Here is a 20,968-nt window from a genome sequence, read left to right as displayed (position 1 = left end):
AAACATCTGTAGCATGCTTAATTTATAATCTAATTTGTAGATCCATACATAGATGTGTCTGCTCTAGAAACATGCACACAACTAGAGAATGAAAAATTTTCTTAACTGAAACTACTTTTTTTCGAAATGCTTTCCAACTACTGTACAACTGGTGCCACTTTGTAGCATTTCCATTCAAATCCTGATAAAGAAGTGCCCTCGTGATGTACTACACGGAATAGCTCAGAGGCATTTTTTTATCCAGGCTCAGACCTTGGCATATTGGTGAGCAAAGCATTAGTTTAAAAAGAACATATTTGAATCACACTGTAAGAGTCCGTCCCATTGCATTGAATTATTCATGATACAACTTCTTTCCCGTACAGAGGAATGTTATTGTTTTGAAGCAGCAGGAGGTGTCTATAAGTGGAGGTCAGGTAGTATACGTGGTAGATCCCATACCTGGTATGCCAACAGAACATTTATCAATTTATATTCTACATGGAAATGTGATAAAACCCCTCTGAAATTAGCGTAACTAGGTAATTTTGCAAGCGGAATGCAGCTGAACGATATTATGAACTACTTCTAAGAGTGCTAAATTGGAATAAAAACTTCAGTGGTGCTTTTCTGCAGCTTCTACTATGTACTAATTTTGCAAAAGAATGGATTTATGGACAGTCTAAGCAGAGAATGGCAGTTTTTTTTTTTTTTTTTTTTTTTTTGAGTACAGAGCCCAGGTGTGAATGTTACTTCTAGCAAACCTATCTTATTTTCAGCACCACCAGCAGGTTTCCAACCAAAAGGGTGTGGGGGGCGAGAATTTTTGGCTCAGACCATTCAGGCACCAGGTTGAACCTATTCCAGTTGGATACAGGCAGCTTAGTTATTCAGCTGGCAACTGCTTTAGATTATCTTTGCATGCAAAAGGTCAGTGTAAATGATAGAAATGCTCTAGCATTATTGCTTGTCACCCAAATAACTATTTTGTAAACGTAATTTTTAATAAAGTTGCTTTCTTCACGAACTGAAAATCTGAAGGATGCAACTCTTGAGAAAGTTGGAACTAAGTGAGAGGAGGTCAGCCTACAGCACAGTTTGCATAGGACCTGTTTCTGGGAGCCTCCCTTTTTACTTTTTGCTGTTGTGTTTGATTCCAGCAACTAAAACACTGGTTTGTAGAATACAATATTTCGTGGTATGTGAAACTAAGAGGATGGCATGCTATGAAGGCAGTAATGTAATGCACAAGCTGTTCATTTGTTAAATGCAAAAACCATATGGAACGTTAGAGGAGATATTTTTCATCCTGGGATTTTTTTAACAAGAGATCTGAATGCATCTAGGTGTTTCAAGCGAAACTTAGCCTCAAACAATGATAGAAAATATCCCTGGTATTCAATCGAAAGACGTGAATGTTTCTCTACATAGTCTTAGTATGTATTATTAAATTTTGGAGCAAGTATTTATGTATATTAATATAGAAGGAGTCTTAGTAGCCAGGAAAAGTCTGAAAAATTCAGTAAATATATACAGAAGAGATCACATGCCTGATATCTTTAGAGCTTATATTCTTTGAGAACATTATGATCTTAGCACCATGCAAAAAGCTGAGCTATTAGCACCTGCATTTTTGTGCTCTTGACAACATAACCAATTTGTCACCAGTTGTGTAGTTTTAAAAGTCAGTGCTTGCATGAGTATATGTTACTGTTTTCTTAATTTTTTTTAAAAGGTTATTGGTATTCTCTGTCATTACAGTGTAACTCAGAAACTTATAAAATATGCTGCCTTTTATTTGCTTTAGCAAATTATCCATTTGGTTTAATTCTTAGTTGCACTGTGTCAACAGATATATTCAGTGCAAAGAAGATCATTATCAGATCTGGTTGTTACAGGCATAGAAAGTACAATGCGCTTAACAGAGTGCTGCTGGGATTAGTATCAATGGGTTATTTCATAAGTGGCATGCAAGTGAATGAAGTTACAAACTGTTCTCTCTTTAAAGTAGTTCATTTGAATAAAAAGCTAAGTGAATTCCCCGAACAAAAGAGTCTGGAGCTATCTAATGCATGTGCCTGGTAATGTAATAAAAATAGAGAATAAATTTATTTGACATTGGTACATTTTATTGGAATACCTGTCTCCTCTTAGACTTGCAAGATCTGTTGTGAATGTATGATTAAAGCTACAATTTTTCAAATTTAACACATAATCCATAAATACAAATCAGTGCGGCTCACTTCTAACTGTCAAAGTTATTTTACTGTAGATAAACGAACATAAAATAATTATCATTTAAAGATATCAAAGTTGATAAGGGTTTTGTTGTTTGGTTGTTTTGGGTTTTTTCTTTAGCAGGTGTTAAGTTTCGAGGGGTTGCAGAGGTTACTAGCCTTGCCAAAATTAAAATAATTTAGAATAGAGCTGTAGTAGGGATTCTGTGGCTCTCCCCCCTCGAGTTTATGTCAATATAATATGTAATAACGTACTGATGATCTAATCCGATTGTGAAGTGAAAGATATTAGCAGACATCTTGGAGACAAACACTATGACTCAGTACTGACCTTGACTTTGTTGACGAGCAGGGAGATTTACAGCTCGCATCCATAGAAAATAAGATTTCATATAAGTTAGTGGAAAAACAAATGAATAAATCACAGAAGCTCAGGGAGTATAAAGTAAAATATTTTTTACTTGATTTTTCTAACTGAAGTTTTGCATGGAAGAAATCCACTCAAACTCTTCGAGATTTTTATCCTGAAGGCTGATACCTTGTGGAATTGTCATTCTTCCATACACCTTGCACCAGGGCTCCACTCAAAATTAGAGAAGACCTGAGGTGGGGTGGAAGCTTTATGAATGTGTTTGACAAATTGTGTTTACAGATTGCCTTTAAACTTGGTGGTATATTGCTATTGACGTTTTCAGCTCTATAAATTGTGAGGGAAAAGTCAACAGGGAACCCAAGACAGGGCCACTCCTGTCTGCTCCTAGGTCCCGTTTGCTTTTCCATTTACTTTGATGGGGAAAGAAGATGGGGGGAATGGACGTTTACCTCTGTTAGAGCTCCATTCAGTACAGTCTTTACACAGGCCAGACACACCTTCTTCCCAAGAGACAGTATTTCATTGAAGTCCTGCATTTGAAAAGTAAAAAGGAAATTAAAAGCTCACTTGTTATTATTTATATGCCTGATAGATGCCACTGAATACAATAGAACTGAATTACTAGTATGTATTTGATGTCGTTGCCTACAAAAATTGTACTGACTAGAATCAGGCGTTTGTTATGGGACAGAAAATGATCTTTTGCTTTGTGCAAGAGTTGGTACAGACGTGACTGAACTAGCTGGCTGTATAGCGTTATGACCATTTCTGGTGCTCTTCAACCCAAAAAGCAGTCTATAAGTCTGCCTTCCTACAGTTTAGGACTCAGCCAAGTATGTATAGCACCAGAATATGGAAAAATAGAAAAAAAAAAAAAAAGTCAATATGGATACCCAAAGACAGATACATCGTCATCCATTTGCACTCCAACCTGACCCACACTTGAGCCATCTCCACAGCAAAGACCATGTTGCCAGGTTCATATGAAGTTCTTTGTAAAATGAGAAGCTCAGCTTCAAAACCAGGGAGCAGTGGAAGTCATGGCAGGAGAGAGCTTGTCAGCACTCTACAGATGTGGTTTAGAGCTTCTGGACTTTGATCCCCGCAAGCCAGCTTGGAGAGTGAAGGAACAAAGCCCCTTTTGGCCTCAGCTAGCCAAAACATGAGGAGGAAACATGAAGGGAGAAGGGCTCAGTGGATTAGGATGTTTAGCAGTTGAAATCAGTTCACTGCAAGCCACGTGAGCCACTGGAATTTTGAGTGTGTTCAAGTTGAGGGCTGTGTAAAAGTCCTTGGTGGAAAGGTAGAGGTGTGTTGCCATTTAAAATCTATTTCTGGGTCCTCCTTCTTAACAGAATACAGCACTAAGTGATGAGTGTTTTCTCTGGGCCTAAAAAAGAATATGTGCACATGTGTAAATATACTTGAGCAAGCCTGTGACCTAATGACACTCTATTTGCACACAGCTCTGAAAATCTTTATCATCTCCACGTCCAATTGCTGACAGTGATATATGGTGAGCTGTTCTGTGTTTAATTATTAATTTTACATTAAGGAGTTCCACGGTCAATATTTAGATGTTTTATGACATACAGAGCCTTTTCCATACCCATATTTTCACTGCAGGGACATAATGTAGCCCTTTTAATACTAAATCAATTACACACAAAGTTAAAATAACGTGATTTGTTGCTTAAGGTCCTTTCCTAGCATGATGCATCAATTTGAAGGGAGTAAGAACAGTGATATCACGGCCTGCTGTTAATCCTTGCAGACCTCCGCTTTCCCAGGGTCAAGTGGCAGTGCAGACTGTAAAGCTGTCCAGCACAGCGCTGGGGCAGGCCTCTTAACGCGCTTCCTACAAGCTTGCCTTCCCTTCAGCCATAAGCAGTCACAAAGTAGGAAAGAAAGTATTTTAGAGTGTGCGATACTGGAACAAAAGTACATTATTCTCACCCTGTTTTCCACATCTGTAGTGATGGGCAGAATTAATAAGAATGGTATTTTAAGTGCCCAGGAGTTTGATATCTTTTCTGAGTTAGATTTTCTCCAGAATTAATCACTTCTAAAGGTGCCCCATCTCACCTTTCTTTAAATATTTAGCTTAGAATGGGATGAACTAGATCCAAAATTGCCAGTCCCTCTTCAGTGACTGTTAAGAAACTTAAAAGACTAGATACCCGAGCCTAAAATGGTTAGAGCTGAGTGAAATTAATCACACCGTCTAACCTCAAACTTCCTGAACTTAGTGGCTTAATTAACTCAGGAAAGAACATCAAGGCCCCTACTGAAAACCTGTATGACACACTCCCAACTGCATTCTTGTTACCTATATGGGCAGAGGTTTTGAAACCTGTGATTTATCAGATTGTTTCAAAGACCTGCCTTAAAATCATAGCACATACTCTTTCAGTATCTGAATAATTTATTAAATTCAGTGGCTTTAAAATATAATTTAACCAAAAAGAGGGGTTTGAGTAGTGCTTCTATATGCAGATATTTCAATCTCAAGACGGGGAAATGGCTGAAAAACATTCCCCTTCTGTTATTCTCAAATGCTATTAGGGAATGAGTAGTTGCCATGAACTTGATTAAAAGGCTGACCAAATCAAAGTGTAGGTTTGCAGAGTGACTGATTGTGTTTATCCTTCCTCACTGAGGACTTCTTTACTGAGGGAAGCTATTGAACTTGGTTCAGCATGTATAGAGGAAGAATGAATCCTTTTTAAGGGAAAGGATATATTTCCAAGACATGCCTTATGATCTGCTGTAAGGATTTTTTCAATACTAAGTTTAAAACCTCACAATCAAATATTCCACTTCTGTTCGTAGTTTTAACAGGAATTACTGCATCTTTGATATGATTTATCTAGAAAAGTGCAATGGACTTAATGCAATTCTCTGGATGAAGAACAGGGAGTAGTTGCCTATTTCATTTATTGGGTCTAGCAGAGAAGAAATTCATTATGAACTATTGTCGGGGCAGGATGAATTTTAATAACTTCAGCAGAGCAGATACTGGGAAACCAACCAAATAATTTATCTGGTAGTTCATCTGCAGGAGGGGGAAGGAAAAACAAAACTCACCTAAAAAAGAACCTGTATTAAGATGGAAGCACTTATCCCTCAGATAAAAACTTTCAGATGTTTAATAGATCAAAGGGCTAGGACTTGACTATGAAATCAATACAAAGATGAAATGATACATAAGTGTGTGCTCTGGTTCCTACAGATGAAACTAGAAACTGTGTACGAAGATTTACTTCCTCATTATGAGGTCTGATTCTTCTTTCATTAGTGCTACTTTTATAATATTGACGCACCCTTGGCTTATATGGATTAATTTTGGATTGATGGAGGTGATGAGAATCACAGTGACAGAATCGTGGATAACAAGGATAGAGTTTTCTATCACATCCCCACTTTGTAACATGAGTTTAATGCACAACCGGTTCATATTAGAGGCAAATAAAGATGAGGACTTCTAAGGTGCAGTAGCTGATGAAGTGTGTATTGATGTATTGCCATTATCCTATATCCATGTGAAAAAATTGATGCTTGTATAAGCTGCTGGTAGCAAGAAATAAGAGTGTCTAATACAGAAGAAGCACAAAAAAAGGTACAGATCATCCTTTTGCTTTCCTCTTTCATTTCACATATACTGAAGTGAGAAATTAGGAAGGTAAAAAGGGAATAAAGGCAATATAATGCTGTGCACACCTAATAGAGACCCTCAAGGTCATTCCTGTATTCTATAGCCTCAATATAAATCTTTGCTTTAGTAGTGCTGGGCTGATTTAGATCAACCGAAATTCTGGCCCACTGTCTCAAAAAGCATTTCCAATCAGGGAAGATTGACCTTGTACTAAGAGATCTTATTTAAATGTATTATTGCCTTTTGATCAGGAAGGATGCCAATGTACCTTACTTGGACATAGAAGAATAGTCTACAGTGATTTCTGTAAAGTAATGACGTGGTTTTGATTAAAGCCCACTGCAACAGGGGAGTATAATTGCTGCCTTTCTTATATTTCTAAGAAGCCAGTCAAGTCCTGTACAAAGGTGGGTAATTTAAAGCCTGAGATGTTTCATCTGTGAAGTATGGCCCTGATCAAAAGATTATGGAAATCTGTGAAAACATTAACTACTTAGAAAAAATATCTCCATCCTGTTGTTCTCGAACAAGTCCTAATGCAGAGTATGCACACACAGTATGTAGCTTGGGTTTCTTATTACCCATCCCACGCAGACTGTATTTTTACCAAGTTTTAAAAAGAGAGACACTTACTGTCAAGGCATTACATTCGGGGTTTTTTTTTTTTAATTTTGAAATAATTTGTTGTTGGAATGAAAGGAAAAATATTATTCTTGATTCAGTTTAATTCTCAGTGTTATTAGATTTTAATATATTACTGATTTAAAACTTACATTTGGCACCGATCTCTTACATTTCCATGAATATTATTTAACTAGTTTCACTCTTGCTTTACAGACAGTCCTAGTTTAAAAAGAAAATATGACTGACAGACATCTCTATGCTGAAGCTGTTATTCCCTATTAAAAAATAAAATAAATAAATAAATAAAGGCTGAAGTGTTACCTTGATTCTTTCTCCGCTGAGGTATGCCCTCACAGTCCAGGGTCTCCAGTACCCTATACTGGTGGACACACCTCTCTACCAGTGTACCCAAGTGTTCTTTCCAAAGGACGCTGGTGCTGTGAAAGGGTTGTGGGTGGCCAGGATCTGTACCCGACTCCAAGAGCTGGGAAGTGCTGCTGCGCCTCCAAGCTCAGAGGCTTTCATGGCTTGACAGACAGCTGAATGTGAACTAGGTTCCCAGGGGCTAGCTATGTTTTGTTTAATAGAAAGGCTAAGAGAAGAGTCTATACTTGTCCCTGTGGCCGTTTCTGTAAATATTCAGAATACTAACTCTTCTTGACAGGGCTGGATATAGACGAGGTGAAAGTGGCTTTGAAGGGGAAGATGGCCAGTCCTCTCCCAGAAGTTCACAATGCAAATAATTGACAATCCTTTTTTACTAACCTAAGTGAAGTCTCTGAAACATCTATTTTCTTTTCCTCATTTATCTTGATTGAGAGTGCCTCCCTGCTTAGAGGCTAGGAGAACCTGGATATTAACTTCTTTTCTGGGAGAAAGTTAAATGATTAATCTAATTTTGTCTGGTTTATTTTCTGTCTTGAAGTTTAGAGGAAGCTACCTACCACATTCAAAAGGTAATTTCTCATGGGTATTTCTGGATGTGAAATTTGCATCAGGCTTTATATATTTGTGTTACTTTAAAAAATCACTGTCTATTAGCAATATGCATTGCTCTGGCCAGAACTTTGCCACCCAGATAAACAGGGAAGAATAGAAGAATGGGAAACTAATAAAGAGATAGAAAAAAGCTAAAAGAAAACATTCGGATTATAAAACAGTGATGAGTGCAGAATATATATTTTTAGTAAGCTCTCTGCTTGGCTGTTCTTGACTATAAAAGTTTGCATCTGCATTTAAACAGCTTGTATACGTCTGAAATCAAATTTGAATGATTGCAGGCAATTCCAATTTTACATGGGACCTGGGAAAACAGCGTGGTGAATCATGTGAGTTGTAAGCATCTCTGACAAAATGTTTCAGCTGTCAAACAGTTCAGATCAAAGGGCTGAGGGAATGAATAAGTCACTCTAGGCAAGAGGTGTCGAGTCTCAGACTTTTTACCTCTGGTAGCTTTATAAAAGGTGAGGGAAGAGCTTCGCATCCTCCATCTCCACTGGTGCAGTGACGGTCTAGAGTTTAGATGGTTATTTGAAGCATTGACTTATCTCTTAGGATTTGAGCTAGCTTTCTGATAGCGGTTTCTAAATGCACTTGGCATGGTGATAATTTACTTGGGGAGTGTGGAAATTTCTCCATTTGAGGTTATCAGCGCAGAAACCAGTATTCTGTATCTGTTCAAGAATGGTCCTGCATCATTTTTAGGGGGCTGAATTTAATGATGCTTTAATGTCTCATCTAGTCTTTATTTCCTGTGATTTTTCTGATTGACTTCTACTGCTAGCCAAGCTCCAGAGAGAATGTGGGTCCTCTGTGTTTTCTGAGTGTGCCTAGGGCTGAATCTTACTCTTTGTATATTGAACAGCTATTCCTTCACCCATAAATCACTGTTCTGTCATATTCGCCTGCTGTGAGATGTTCAATGCATATCATCATTTACATTAAACCATTTACTTCAAGAGAATGTGTTATACTGCCTTATGAATTATGTTATCTGACATATAAGATTATGTTATGAATTGGCAGTTAGAATATTAGAACAGTGGGACTTTTTATAGCTTATGGTCATGATCCAAGAAGTAATTCATGCCTTTTCTTAATAGACTTCACTGGTCAAAAGGGAAGCAGACACGAGAGTGCAACATTTTTACTACAGATCCAGAACTTAGACAGAATCCTAGTTAAGAAAAAATCTTTGATCATTTGCTTAAATCTACAGCCTGTTCCTATCTGGAGAAAGGACATTGTTTTTTTTTTTTAATCTACAGCTCTATAATTCTAAGTCCTCTTTCACTAAATTTGTAATTTCCAGCCCATCTGAAGAGGCTGTAGGTGAACAAACGTGATGAATTCCCCATGTCTGAGCAAGAAAGGCTTGTTTTCTGAAGTAACAATGATGTCGAGTAGAACTGGGTGGAACTGTTTAGGGAAAGATGGAGTTGTAGTACATATAATTTGGCACGGAGGTTCTAACAGCAGCAGAGCAGTCACTATTCCTCTCCTATTTCCCTCGTTCTTGTTATCTGGAGGTTTAGATTTGCATTTAAGAAAAGATAAACTTGTTTCAGGAACACATCCCAGCACTTTCCTTCCTTTCTCAGGAACCCTGTGTCTTAAAATATTAAGCCCTTTTATTTTTTAAATGTGAAAAGTCAGTATTTTAAGTTGAGGAGTTTGCCTTGTACTCTGAAATAGAGGAGAACATTTCTACCAACCAGCCCTGTTTCTGTTACATAAAAACCTTTAACAGCTACGTCACCGTATATCAAGGTTTCTGTTGGTACTGCTGTACCTCTGTATGTTCAGATGAGGGGGAAGGTTAATAAATAGTACACTTGGCATAGAGAAAAAACAGCCTGTTGCTTTCCTTTGATGAACTGACTTCTTGGGAATACTTTTTATTTTTGAGTTTGAATGTAGATACGTGATGAAAAGAAACCGGCACATAAAAATAAGCAGCCATCTGAATAAGTTAGATTTTAACACATGTTTCTACTTGTCTGTCTGGCAGTCACTCCCTCAAAACTTTTCAATTCATCACTCGGTTTCCACTAATTTTTCTCATAGGGATAAAGTTGTCTGAAGAGTACCTTAAATTCATAAAAGTTTTATGAAAATAAAGGAGGAGAAAAAACATCCTATTAACTACCCTGTTCCTTGCTAAGAGCATGACTGACTTTTAGCCCCTTTAAGATCATCTTATGCATCCAGGTGAGCCTTTGGACAATACCAGATAGGAAATGAGACCGCTGATTTTGCTCCTCATGGAACTGCCTGTTTTGTGCTATCTGTAGTCTTTAACACTATATGGAGTCTATCAGACAAATACAAAGACTACGTGCAATTTTTTTTTTTTTTTTTTTGAGAAGACTGCACAGTGTCTAAAATCTTAAATTATCCCAGTCAGGGACTGTGTGTTTCATATTTTGTACAACACAAGATCTGTGATGAGGCTCTTAGTATTATGAAAGGATAAATAATGGGTTTTTTTGTTTTTTTTTTTCTTTATAATTCCTTGTATCTGCACAAAGTAGAGCATGTTTCAGTGTACATACGCTACCACAAAATCTCATAACCTAGTATGTACTGATAATATATGCATGATTTGGGAATTGGTGGTAGGGCTAATAATTTCCAGTGTTTCCACTCAACAATTTTACCCTAAAGAATGAAACATTCATAGCACTAGAGACAAAACACAATATACCAAAGTAGCATCCATGTCACATAACTTCAACTAATGCAAATTCATTTACTGACATTTCATATATCAACATCTCGCCTGGAGCAGCAGATACCTGAAAGCTCTTAACATTGTTTTCAGTCATGTGACACTCTACCCTACCGTATGGCTAGGGACAGTACTGTGTATAACTCATTCTCAAAAAAATCCCAGGAGTCAATAACTTATTCTACCAAAACGTCTATGCTACTCATGAGAAAAGAGGTTAAATGCTAGTATTGTTAAAGGTTGACCTGCTCGTACAGCTTTACTGTTCATCTAGGAATGTCCCATTATTTCTTACTCAATTTATATGTTTTCTGGCTGCATTAACTCTCCATAGATAGTAGCAATTCTTAACGGTTCATCTCTACTTAAATTTAGTATTCATTCCACAACTGGCAGTTCACCAGTGCATCCCTCTACTCGCACTGACTGCGGTATGTTGCCATGACCAGTGTCCTGACTGGTGATGCCGTCTAAACTCTATACACACATCCTGAATTTGCCAAGCGTCTAAACAGACAATGTGAAAGAGTCCCGCAGTGTAAAAAATTATTGCCCTGTACAAATATAAGATACACTGAATGCTTGAGCTCATTAATTCTGACTAAATGTCTTCGCTATTGAGCAAGGCCTTCAAGTTTTTAATAACACACATAAGTTAATAACTGCAGTTGCAATTCAAATGCACTTGATTGGAACCATAATAGACCTTTCTTCTTATATTTGTTTTGCTTCCCTGGGGCTTGTTGTCTTTACAGTACAAAATGACAGTCAAACATGTAATTAGTTACGATGAGTATAGTAGTCAGGAGGGTATCATCCTTTGCTCCATTCCCTGAAAGTTGGTTTCTTTTTTTTTTTTTTTTTTTTTCCTGTAGTAATAAATGTAATGTGCTCCAGAGATGTAGGTAACCCTCTTGATTTCTTTCTTTTTTTCAGCTAATTTTTCATTATTTATTCTTGGTTTTGGATTAAAATAGCTTTACTTTTTGAAAGTATGCCAGTGTGCATCTGATTATCATCAGTGTACAGAGGTACATCTGAACTTGTGAAAAAGGTGGAAACAAAAGTCAGCAATCCAGTCACATTAATTAGGAAAGTAGACCCTGTCCTTTCTGCAGCACATGTAGAAAACATTTAATGTACTGAACATACAGTGGAGACTCACAAAAAGAGTGAAAACAACATGAGAAAACTCTAGGGTGAACTTTTTGAGCACTGTGGCTCTCAAAGTTAAGATGTTCAGTCTTTAAACTGGATGATATTTTAATGTTAGTACTCAAATTCAGAGTTGTCTTTTAAGGCTGTAGGCTTAAGACACTTGTTCACATTTCATCAAGCTGGAAACAAGCCTTATTTCCATTATGTGCCAGTCCTTTTTTTGTAAACCCAGCAGCTGAATATAATAAATAAATTAAATAAATAAAAGGGTAGGGTTAGTAATAATCTCATCCATCAGCTGAACTGTTCCCAGTATTCTCTTGGAAAAAAAAAAAAAAAAAAAAAAAAAAAGAAAGAACTAGAAAGGTTATTAATAGGTAAATAACAAAATGCGAAAGAGCTTTTTTCCCAAGAAACCATCTGCTCCAATCACTACAAAATTGTGCAAGCATTGTGTTTTACTTCTTAATGCCCAAGGGGAGTTTTTTTGCCAATATTTCCAAGCCAGTTTACAGGCCAAATGAACAATCAACAGATGGATAGTTGCAGCCTCTGGAGCAATGACCTGGCTAGTGGGATATATGTCTGATCAGTGAGGAACTCTGGGAGGTGCAAGTAGAGGTTTTGAGTGATTATGGTAATAGTGAAACTGCCCAGAAGGTGTGACAAATAAACCATGAGTACTGAAATACAGCAAAGCATAACTATACCTTTACTGAGAGAGACTGACTCAGTGAGTATCTGTGCATCATCGGCAGAACTATAAAGTTGCTGATTTTGCAGACATTTCTTCCTCAGCTTGATAAGTTAATATATATTGTTTAACATGATAATGTAGCAAGCTGTTGTTTTGTGGTTTGAAAGCCAGCTGCATTTGATTGATGCCAGGAATGGAAGTATTTATAAAATGACACTGAATTAGAAGTAGTCAGTTTATGGGTCTGGGGAAATGAATCTTTTATGAAGAATAAAACTTTATGATGAAGGAGTAATACTGGGGAAGTGTGCATCTTGAATTAAACTCTTTTGACTGGATGTATGCTGTAAAGCCTTTTAGAATAAAAATTTGTGTCACTGTATTCCTCTACAGGAAAGAGATCTTGATAAACCTTGCCTTTTGGGGTGGTCCAGTCCCAAATGTATGGTCATGTGTGGTCTGTCTGAGAACACCCCAACTAGGATAGGAAAGCTCTTCCCTGGAAATACAGCTATTGGACTTCTCCAAAAGGTCCCTGGAATATATTTTAACTGCTGGTTATGTTGTGATCTGGGGGGGCATCAACCACAAATACCAGCCCATTCTAGCTTTGCGTATATGAGGGGGTTTCTGTTTGCTTAGTTTTAATGGAACAGGATACAGAGTAGGTACTGCTGTGCTGTGAAATGAACGGATGGCATTGAACTCAGGTTGGTTTGCAAATCTGCTTGTGAGCACAAGAGTGTAAAGAGTGTGTGACTGAGGACGAGCCATTCTCAGCATGCCCGCAGAAGTCTGGCACCAGCATTCAAATCCGTGCAAGGGTTTCCTTTGAGCCACGATATTCAGCAACTCCCCTGGTTGTCGTAGCAGTGTGAGCATATAGATGATGTTTAAAGAGGTGTCTGTTCTGTTCATGAACAGAAAACAGGTAGAACCTTATATGAACTGTACTAATGGATAATGACATCTAAAGACAACCCCAAATTTTATGTGTGTTTTTACATCTGTTATGTGAACTTGTGAGAATAAAACAACTTGTACCTAAATGTAAATGCCACTTTCATGGTAGCTAGAAACCAGTATCTCAAAACTTCTGACAGGAGCAACATAGAAGAAAATGGATCTAATTCTCAAGAGCTTTCATCCTGGAGCTAACATCTCTATGCAAAATGAATGTAAAATTCAGCTCTTCTGAGCTGCTGGAATTTCTTATCTGTATGCACCAAAGGGATGATTGCACAGAACAAGAGAATGCCCAGTGAGTTGAAAGGCTAGAGAACTGCAGCTGGCAAATCAGAATCAGATTCAGCCATTGTATTAAACCAGTTTTATGCCAGAGTAACTAGAGATTTGGGGACTTACATCAGATCTTAAATCTATGTGTCCCTTCCTTAGTCTTATCATCAGAAATATTTTAGTAGAACTGTCTAGGACAACTATATAAATAGGATTTCTACCTCAGTATATATTTTAATTGGTTTCTAAATCTCTGCTGAGTATCAACCCATCTAATAGATTAATAATGGTAGCAACTGTATATTCATTTGAAATGTAGTCTAATGTACTTGAGTATAGCATCCGATGAAATTGCATTTTTCAGAGAAGAGTTGCATACCGACACCCATTTGACTTCTCTTGTACTTGGGCACTATCTACAATCCCTTGAAGATTTGCCTTAATTGTTCTTTATTTCACTGAATTCTTGTGGCTTAGATCTTTGTGAAACAAATTATCCAATATGAATATATTTTTCTCAAATGCAATAAATATCTAAAAAAATAGCAGTGTGTTGTACTTGTGAAAAGATGGTGAGTCTTCGTTCTTCAAAACAGAAAGCTGCTCTTTTTCCTTCTGAAGAAGTCTCAAACAAAGTAGGCGAAAATCTCAGGGCTAGGATTATCTTGTAATATTGGAAAACATAGCATGGTATCCAGTGGTAAGCTTCTTTTTGAGCTGTCTGACCTTTAATCACTGGTGAATAAAACCAACATCCTGTCAGATCTCAGTTTGTTTTCTCAAGGGGTAACTCTGCCTGAAGTAGTAATGAAGCAAAACCTTTGAGACTTTATATTCAAGGTCACTACAACAAAAGGCAATACTTTGCACTCTGGGAAGTATGGCAAAGAAAAAAAAAAAGAAAAAAAGAAACCTACCCTAAGCAAACCGGTTGTGTTTGTTTAACAGTGAACCAGGCAGTTGTTGTCATTGTACATGAATAATATGAATTTCTCTCCTGCTGACACTTCCAATGTAATATCTTGGGCTTTGTCTGTACCAGAACATTTTAATTACTTGTAGTTATTTTGCCACAAAGAGCTATGTGGATACTGAGAACACATCATAAGGTCTTACAGACCTGTTAATGTATTTGAAATGTATTTGAAATTTTTTTGGTCATGATATTTTAAAATAATACTTGCCTGAAAGTCTGTGGGGGAAAAGAAAGGGTTAGCCACCACATAAGAATTAATCTCTAAGAATTATAACTAACTTTGACACTGTGGTTCACAGATTAGATATAGTTTCAGTGCTAAGCTACTTAAATGTAGATTGTATAGATGATGGAGTTTGATAAATTGTTTCAGTTGGGATTTTTAATCTAGAGAATAGACACCTTCCTAGATTCCTTATTTGTACAAAGTTTGCTAATACTGTTTGCATTAATTTGTTACTTAACTTTGATTCACCGTTGAAACTAGGCTGTTAATTTGATCAGGACTTTATTTGGCAGGATTTTATTATTTTTCAGGTCGGTATTACCAGAAATACTTCAGTTTTGGCATGATGATATATAACATTCAGTTAGGTTTTTTTAAAAAATAACGTTTACATTTATACCTACAAATGGACTGATTCAGAATTTGTAGTGGGCTGGGGGTGAATATCTCGCTAATTCAGTCTAGGTGACTAAATACTTCATTTCTTCAGTTCTCAACGTGCTGTACAAAGCAAAGAAAAGAATGCTATGACAGAATTTTTTAGGCTATGTCAGCCTAGTGTGCCTAAGGGAGAGGAAAGACTTGAGCCTGTGATGCAGGAGTACGTGTTCCACTAGCTAAACAGAGAATTGGCAGCATCTCAGTCCTCCCTGTATTAACTGTGATATAGAAGAAGAATTGAGGTTTTTCCTGTGCGCATCATGCAGAGTCTGTGCAGCCAGTAGCATTTACCTTATTGCGCTCTACAGCAGAACTGCATGCTACAGGATTTTCATGTTAAAAAACCCCTTCGTCACTTGAAGGATAGCCTGGCAATAGAGGTGGTTTGTTGTTTTGGTGTGGGTTTTTTGTTGGTTTTTTTTTTTTTAATCGAGGCTGATACAATAAGCCCATAAATTTGTACAAACTGAAATTAGAATAATATAGGCTTTAATCATTACAAAATTTCATGTTAATGGAAATTATAATATCTAATTCTGAAATCGTGCAAGACTTTAAAGTGAAGAGAGACCTTTCTCTTATTTCAGCATTGTCGTTTTCATCATAAGTATCTTGTAGACTTTCTACCCACAGAAGTGAAAAAGATACATCTGCAGCTCATTTAGTGAGATGTAATTAATATGGATGGCAACAAAGCACACAAATATGGGGAATTTATATTAGTCATGTGTCTGCTGCAAACCATAAACACTAGTCTTCTGTTCTTAGCTCGAGTCTCAAGTAAAAATAACACAAATGCAAGTACAAACTATCAGGTGAAACTCCTCAGTGGTCTTGATGAGATAATTATGTGTTGTACCCACCTGGTTCTCACGCATGAAGGTGATATAATTTTACGTGTCCTTGCTGACGGCATTCTGTTGTCTGTCCACCTTTCCCTTAGGAACGACTGTGATGCGTATGACAGCGTTTGATGCTGATGACTCTAGCACAGACAATGCTCTTCTGCGGTATAACATCCTCAGACAGACCCCTACCAAACCATCTCCTAATATGTTCTACATTGACCCAGAAAAGGGAGATATTGTTACAGTGGTGTCCCCTGTACTGTTGGATCGTGAGGTAAGTGAACATTTTCCGATCGCCAGTCTGACATTTTAACATTTGTCTATAGTCTGTGATGTGAAAAGAGGTTCAGAGTGTTGCAGGCGTGGGGATTCAGATGCTCAGCTCTGAGGAATGTTTTAAGAGTTTTGTTTCTTTCTCATTTGGGCATAAGAAGTTACATATTCTGATCAGTATTTATAAATCTAGTAGTGCATAATTTCTAGGCAAGACATGTAGTGTTGGATGGTGAGAACAAAGATCTCCGGAATAAGTGGAATTCAACCTCGAGTTATCAACTGAGCATTTGGAAGTAAAAAAAATCCCAAACCTAACTGTTCATTTAGCTTGCTAAGAGGTTGTTAGTTTAATGCTTTAAATAATTTTCTGTTTTTTTCTACTTTTTATTGAGTGAACTTTAAGAGAATAGTTAACTGGGTATCCCATAGACAAAAAATGGAAATACAGAAAAGGAATAGTAAAGGGACACAGGTAGTCTGCACGTGGTTTTAAAGTGAACTACCAGCCAAAAATCTATGTTTGTTATAAATTACTAACATTATGAGAACATAAATTGATAGTAAAGAAAGCTTAGATATGATCATCATCTTCAGAAGGTAATAAAGTAGACCAAATCTGTTAAAACAAAGGTTTAGTTGTCAGCATATGAGGGATCCACACACCGATATAATGATGACCCTGGAAGAGTTACTCTGTAAATCACCATTTCCTTTGATTACACGGGCCTGTGTGCTCTTAGGTTCCTGGAGATGACCAAGCTGTTTCCTTGCAGGCTGTTTCGGGTCTGGTCTGATTTACTGAACTTGTCTTCTAAGTCGTTTAGATTCAGGACTGATCAATGTTCTCAATATTCAGCACGTTATTTCTCATTTTGACCAGATAAAAATGATGCCCGTATCACTTCCCTCTTCAGGTCAGTAGTTTTTCCTGCAGGTTTTTCCAACAGCGGACATTTAACGGGTAAACCAGGCACATATCTAGACACATAGTGCAGTAAACTTGAGGTCTGGGCCTGTAGACTTCTCTTTTAAGTTTAGAGATATTCCAATGCTTTCATACTTGTGTGGCTGGCCACAAAATCATGCCCAAGATAAGATTTATACAATCACTACCCTTTTGCTTCAAGTTTCCCTTCTGTATTCATTGTTGCAGTTTAAAGGCTTTATACTGTTTTCTAAAGTCAGCTTAGGTATTTTTATTCCTAATAGATAACCATTCCCCAGATTAAACCAATTTACTCAAAATTAGAAAATCAATGGAAGGGAATGAACATGCCTGCTTTTCCTAGTTTCTTCCAAAGGTCACTGGTGATTCATGAAATAATGATGCTGTCTCCATAGAAGAAGCCTGGCCTCAATCGAACGGATATTGTGGCTGGGTAGTATATCCTGAAAGCGAGATCTGAATTCCTCATGATTTTTAATAATAGTCGATTCAATACCTTTACTTGAAGGTGAGATGGCACGCTGCAGTCTTGTTGAAACTGCAAAGTAATTTTTGTTGTTGCTGAAAATACTGTGTGTGTTATGAGCCAAAATGTCGGGCCGTGTAAAATTTTAACACTAAACCCAAGCGTTATCTGCAGTTTTGTGTTGTCAGGTGAAAATCTTGGGAAGAAGTATGTTTTCCATTTCTTCACAAGGTGTTCTGTGTTGTGTTCTGTCATCTTTCTGGGTTCAGCTGCTTTTCCCCTTCCTGCTTACGTATATCTTGTGTAGAAACTCGTAGTCGTGTCTCCTTGTTTAGATACGTGGAGTTAGTAATTCATGGTCAAAGATGTATAACTTCTACTTTTAACCATAATAGCAGCTTTTAGGGACAAGTGGCCTAATAATTTGGGTACCAACACAATCTCAGTACTATATAAATAGCTCATGAAATTGAGTTATTGGAGAATTGTTTCCCTCAGGTGGAGAGAGACAGAAGTAACATCTGGAGAAGGAAGTGTCTGTCTAACTACTGCTTAGGGAATAAAGTATCTGCACATCACCGAGCTTGAAGAAGTGCCTTTAAGGATGCTGGAAAGGTGGTGACCAGGAGTGCTACTCCTTTGTAGGATAACAGCTGATATGAGTGCCTTATTGTTATTATATTTTCTCTGGTGAACCTCACTAGTTCTTAAATGTTTTGGCTATTTGTCATGTTCTTCTATGAAGCGTATTGTAGAGACATGGGACAAAGAAATGATGTTCCCCGTGAAAGCCTTGCTAGCAGGTGTTAACATCAGCGGACAAAAATTAGAGATAGAGGCACTGAATGATGGTGGGACAAAGACCACATGAAACAGCGTTTGTGAACAGGAGAGGGGAATGCTTTTACCTCCTTGGTTCTTCCTACCTTTTTGTTGGGAACTTAGTGGAGAACAGAGAAGAGCAAGCTTTTTCAAAATGTTTTCTTGGAAAAGAGAAGGATGTTGAACAACTCAAGCCGATCCTTTTTGACTGGGATTTGTGTCAGCAGTATTTGTAGGTAACTGGGTGTAGCTCATGAAGGCATACATGTGGTTTATATGGGGAGGCAGTGGGGAAGGTGCATTTCTGCTGAGGAATTCCATAGCTCCAGGAACTGCAAATGTTGGTCAACTTGAGGTGGTTTTTTTTTTTTCCAAGTCAAAAAGTTGATACTGAGATGTGGAGATACAACTACATCTGAAACATTTTTCATATACGGTATAGTCATACTATTTTTCCATGCTGCAACGTTTTCAGAAAAGTTGCAATGGCATAGCTTCAGAAACTCTTGTTTCAGTGCAAAGAATCAAAATGCAGGTATTTACCATAAAGTTAAAAAAAAAAAAATAAATTTGCCATCTAGAGAGCTCAGGTTTTATATCCAGTTAAATACCATCATACATAGGTAAATATCTAGGTTCATAATTTTAAAGATGAAAATCAAATCAAATGATAAAGTATAATTTTTTTTTGTGGTGATACTTTATAATTAAAAGTAAACTCTTAAGGAGACACTTTTAAAATAAAACAAAATTTAAAAGAAAGAGAAAAGAAATGCATTAATTTGCTTCTGGTGAACCTCAACTGTGCATCTACTTGTTCTTTTAGCTACATAGCATGAGCTCAAAATGAAGACAATTTTTTTTTTAATTCCTACAAGTCTTCAAAATTTCTTTACTGTGACTGGCATTTATTAAGTCTCTTGTTAAATTGAAGGTATGGAGATGGGAATGCTCCCTGGTGTGTTAAGTGACCTCTCCTTCAAAGGCTATTCCAAAGTTCTGTGCATCAGTCACCAGAAGGAATATGTAATGTGAAAGGCATCACTCTCTCTCTTTAGGGTTGTTTTCTTTCATGTATTATGTAGAAACAGAAAGGTCATCTTGGAGCTTTTTTTCTGAATTGCCTATCCACTTTCAGATCCCCAACCTAGCTATTTTATATTCTTAACTTTGGTAGTAATTGAATGGATGTCTGATTTAGCACAGATGGATGACAGTGTGTGCTTTGGAGCTATTTCCATAGTATAGTATCACCTAGAAAGGCATCAAGCAAAAAAGTCATTCTCTCCAGTATGCAGAAAAAGTGTGTGTAGGAATCCCACAGATTACATCCAGCAAGCTGCTGAGTGCTTTTGATTTCTATTGACATCTGCTGAGGGAAGCCAAGTGCTTCATGCCTCCAAGGAAATACTTAGCACCATGCAGGATTTGTATTTATATACCGGTGTATATTTATTTATAAATTTTTCAGATTCAAAATTGTTTCCAAAAGTACATGATCCTCAGGGTTTAAAGCAAAACTCAGATAATTTCTCAAAGAACATCCATTTTCATTTTCAGAAGGCAGGTAAGGAGATATTTTTGAAGATTAATGTGTTTTTTTCTTGTGGGAGTTAGGCATCCTTGAATGTGTCAGCAATAAAGATTGAAGAGTGTTAGGGGGCAAATTATACCTCCAGATATCCATTGGAGAATACATTTTGATTCATAAATTCAGAGGAGAAAGATGCCCTCCATCAAAGTGTATGGACTAAATGACCCAAAATAGAGCACAACAGGGGAAGGAAGGGGAAAAAAAAAAAAAAAAAAAAAAAATATTCATATTTACAGTGATTGTGGGAAAACATATAGCTTGGAGCATATCAGCTCTGAGTTGGAATAATTGTTTCATTTTGTCTTGTCTTCTCTGACAGAATTCCCACTTGCACACCTTTAACTTGTTTTGCAATACAGTAAAATCCATAGCTGGACCTCAATTTCTATGGTTTGGGGTTTTTTAGTGACAGATGTTGCAATAACTCATATTTCTTTTCTGTTTAAAATATAAAATAAACAAGACATTCCTCCTTTTCCCTTGATTAATGAATTTCTTATACTGTGGTTTCTGATGCCTGTAAACGTGAGGAGCAGTGGGTCTTCAGTCGGAGAAAAAGTGGTGGGTCTTTGGTCTCTTTTCAGAGATTATTCCATAGCCCATTGTATCTCAAATGTTAGAAAAGGAGAAAAAATGGAGAGAAAAAAGCTTCCAGTTATAAAGCTAGCTTATGAACAAATG

The 20,968-nt window shown here is 37.1% G+C and overlaps 1 protein-coding gene across 2 annotated transcripts in view; it reads left to right on the top strand.

Annotated features, from left to right (window-relative positions):
- CDH13 (cadherin 13) overlaps nt 1–20,968 on the top strand; it is a 518,101-nt gene that overhangs the window by 344,592 nt on the left and 152,541 nt on the right. For both annotated transcript variants that reach the window (XM_026856742.1, XM_026856741.1), the window contains exon 7: nt 16,279–16,457. In XM_026856742.1, coding sequence (XP_026712543.1) covers nt 16,279–16,457 — 179 coding nt within the window. The remainder of the gene's footprint in view (nt 1–16,278; nt 16,458–20,968) is intronic.

The sequence above is a fragment of the Athene cunicularia genome, assembly GCF_003259725.1.
Source record: "Athene cunicularia isolate RWA chromosome 11 unlocalized genomic scaffold, athCun1 chr11_part1, whole genome shotgun sequence".
Classification (NCBI taxonomy): domain Eukaryota; kingdom Metazoa; phylum Chordata; class Aves; order Strigiformes; family Strigidae; genus Athene; species Athene cunicularia.
This window is presented reverse-complemented; position numbering and strand designations above follow the sequence as displayed.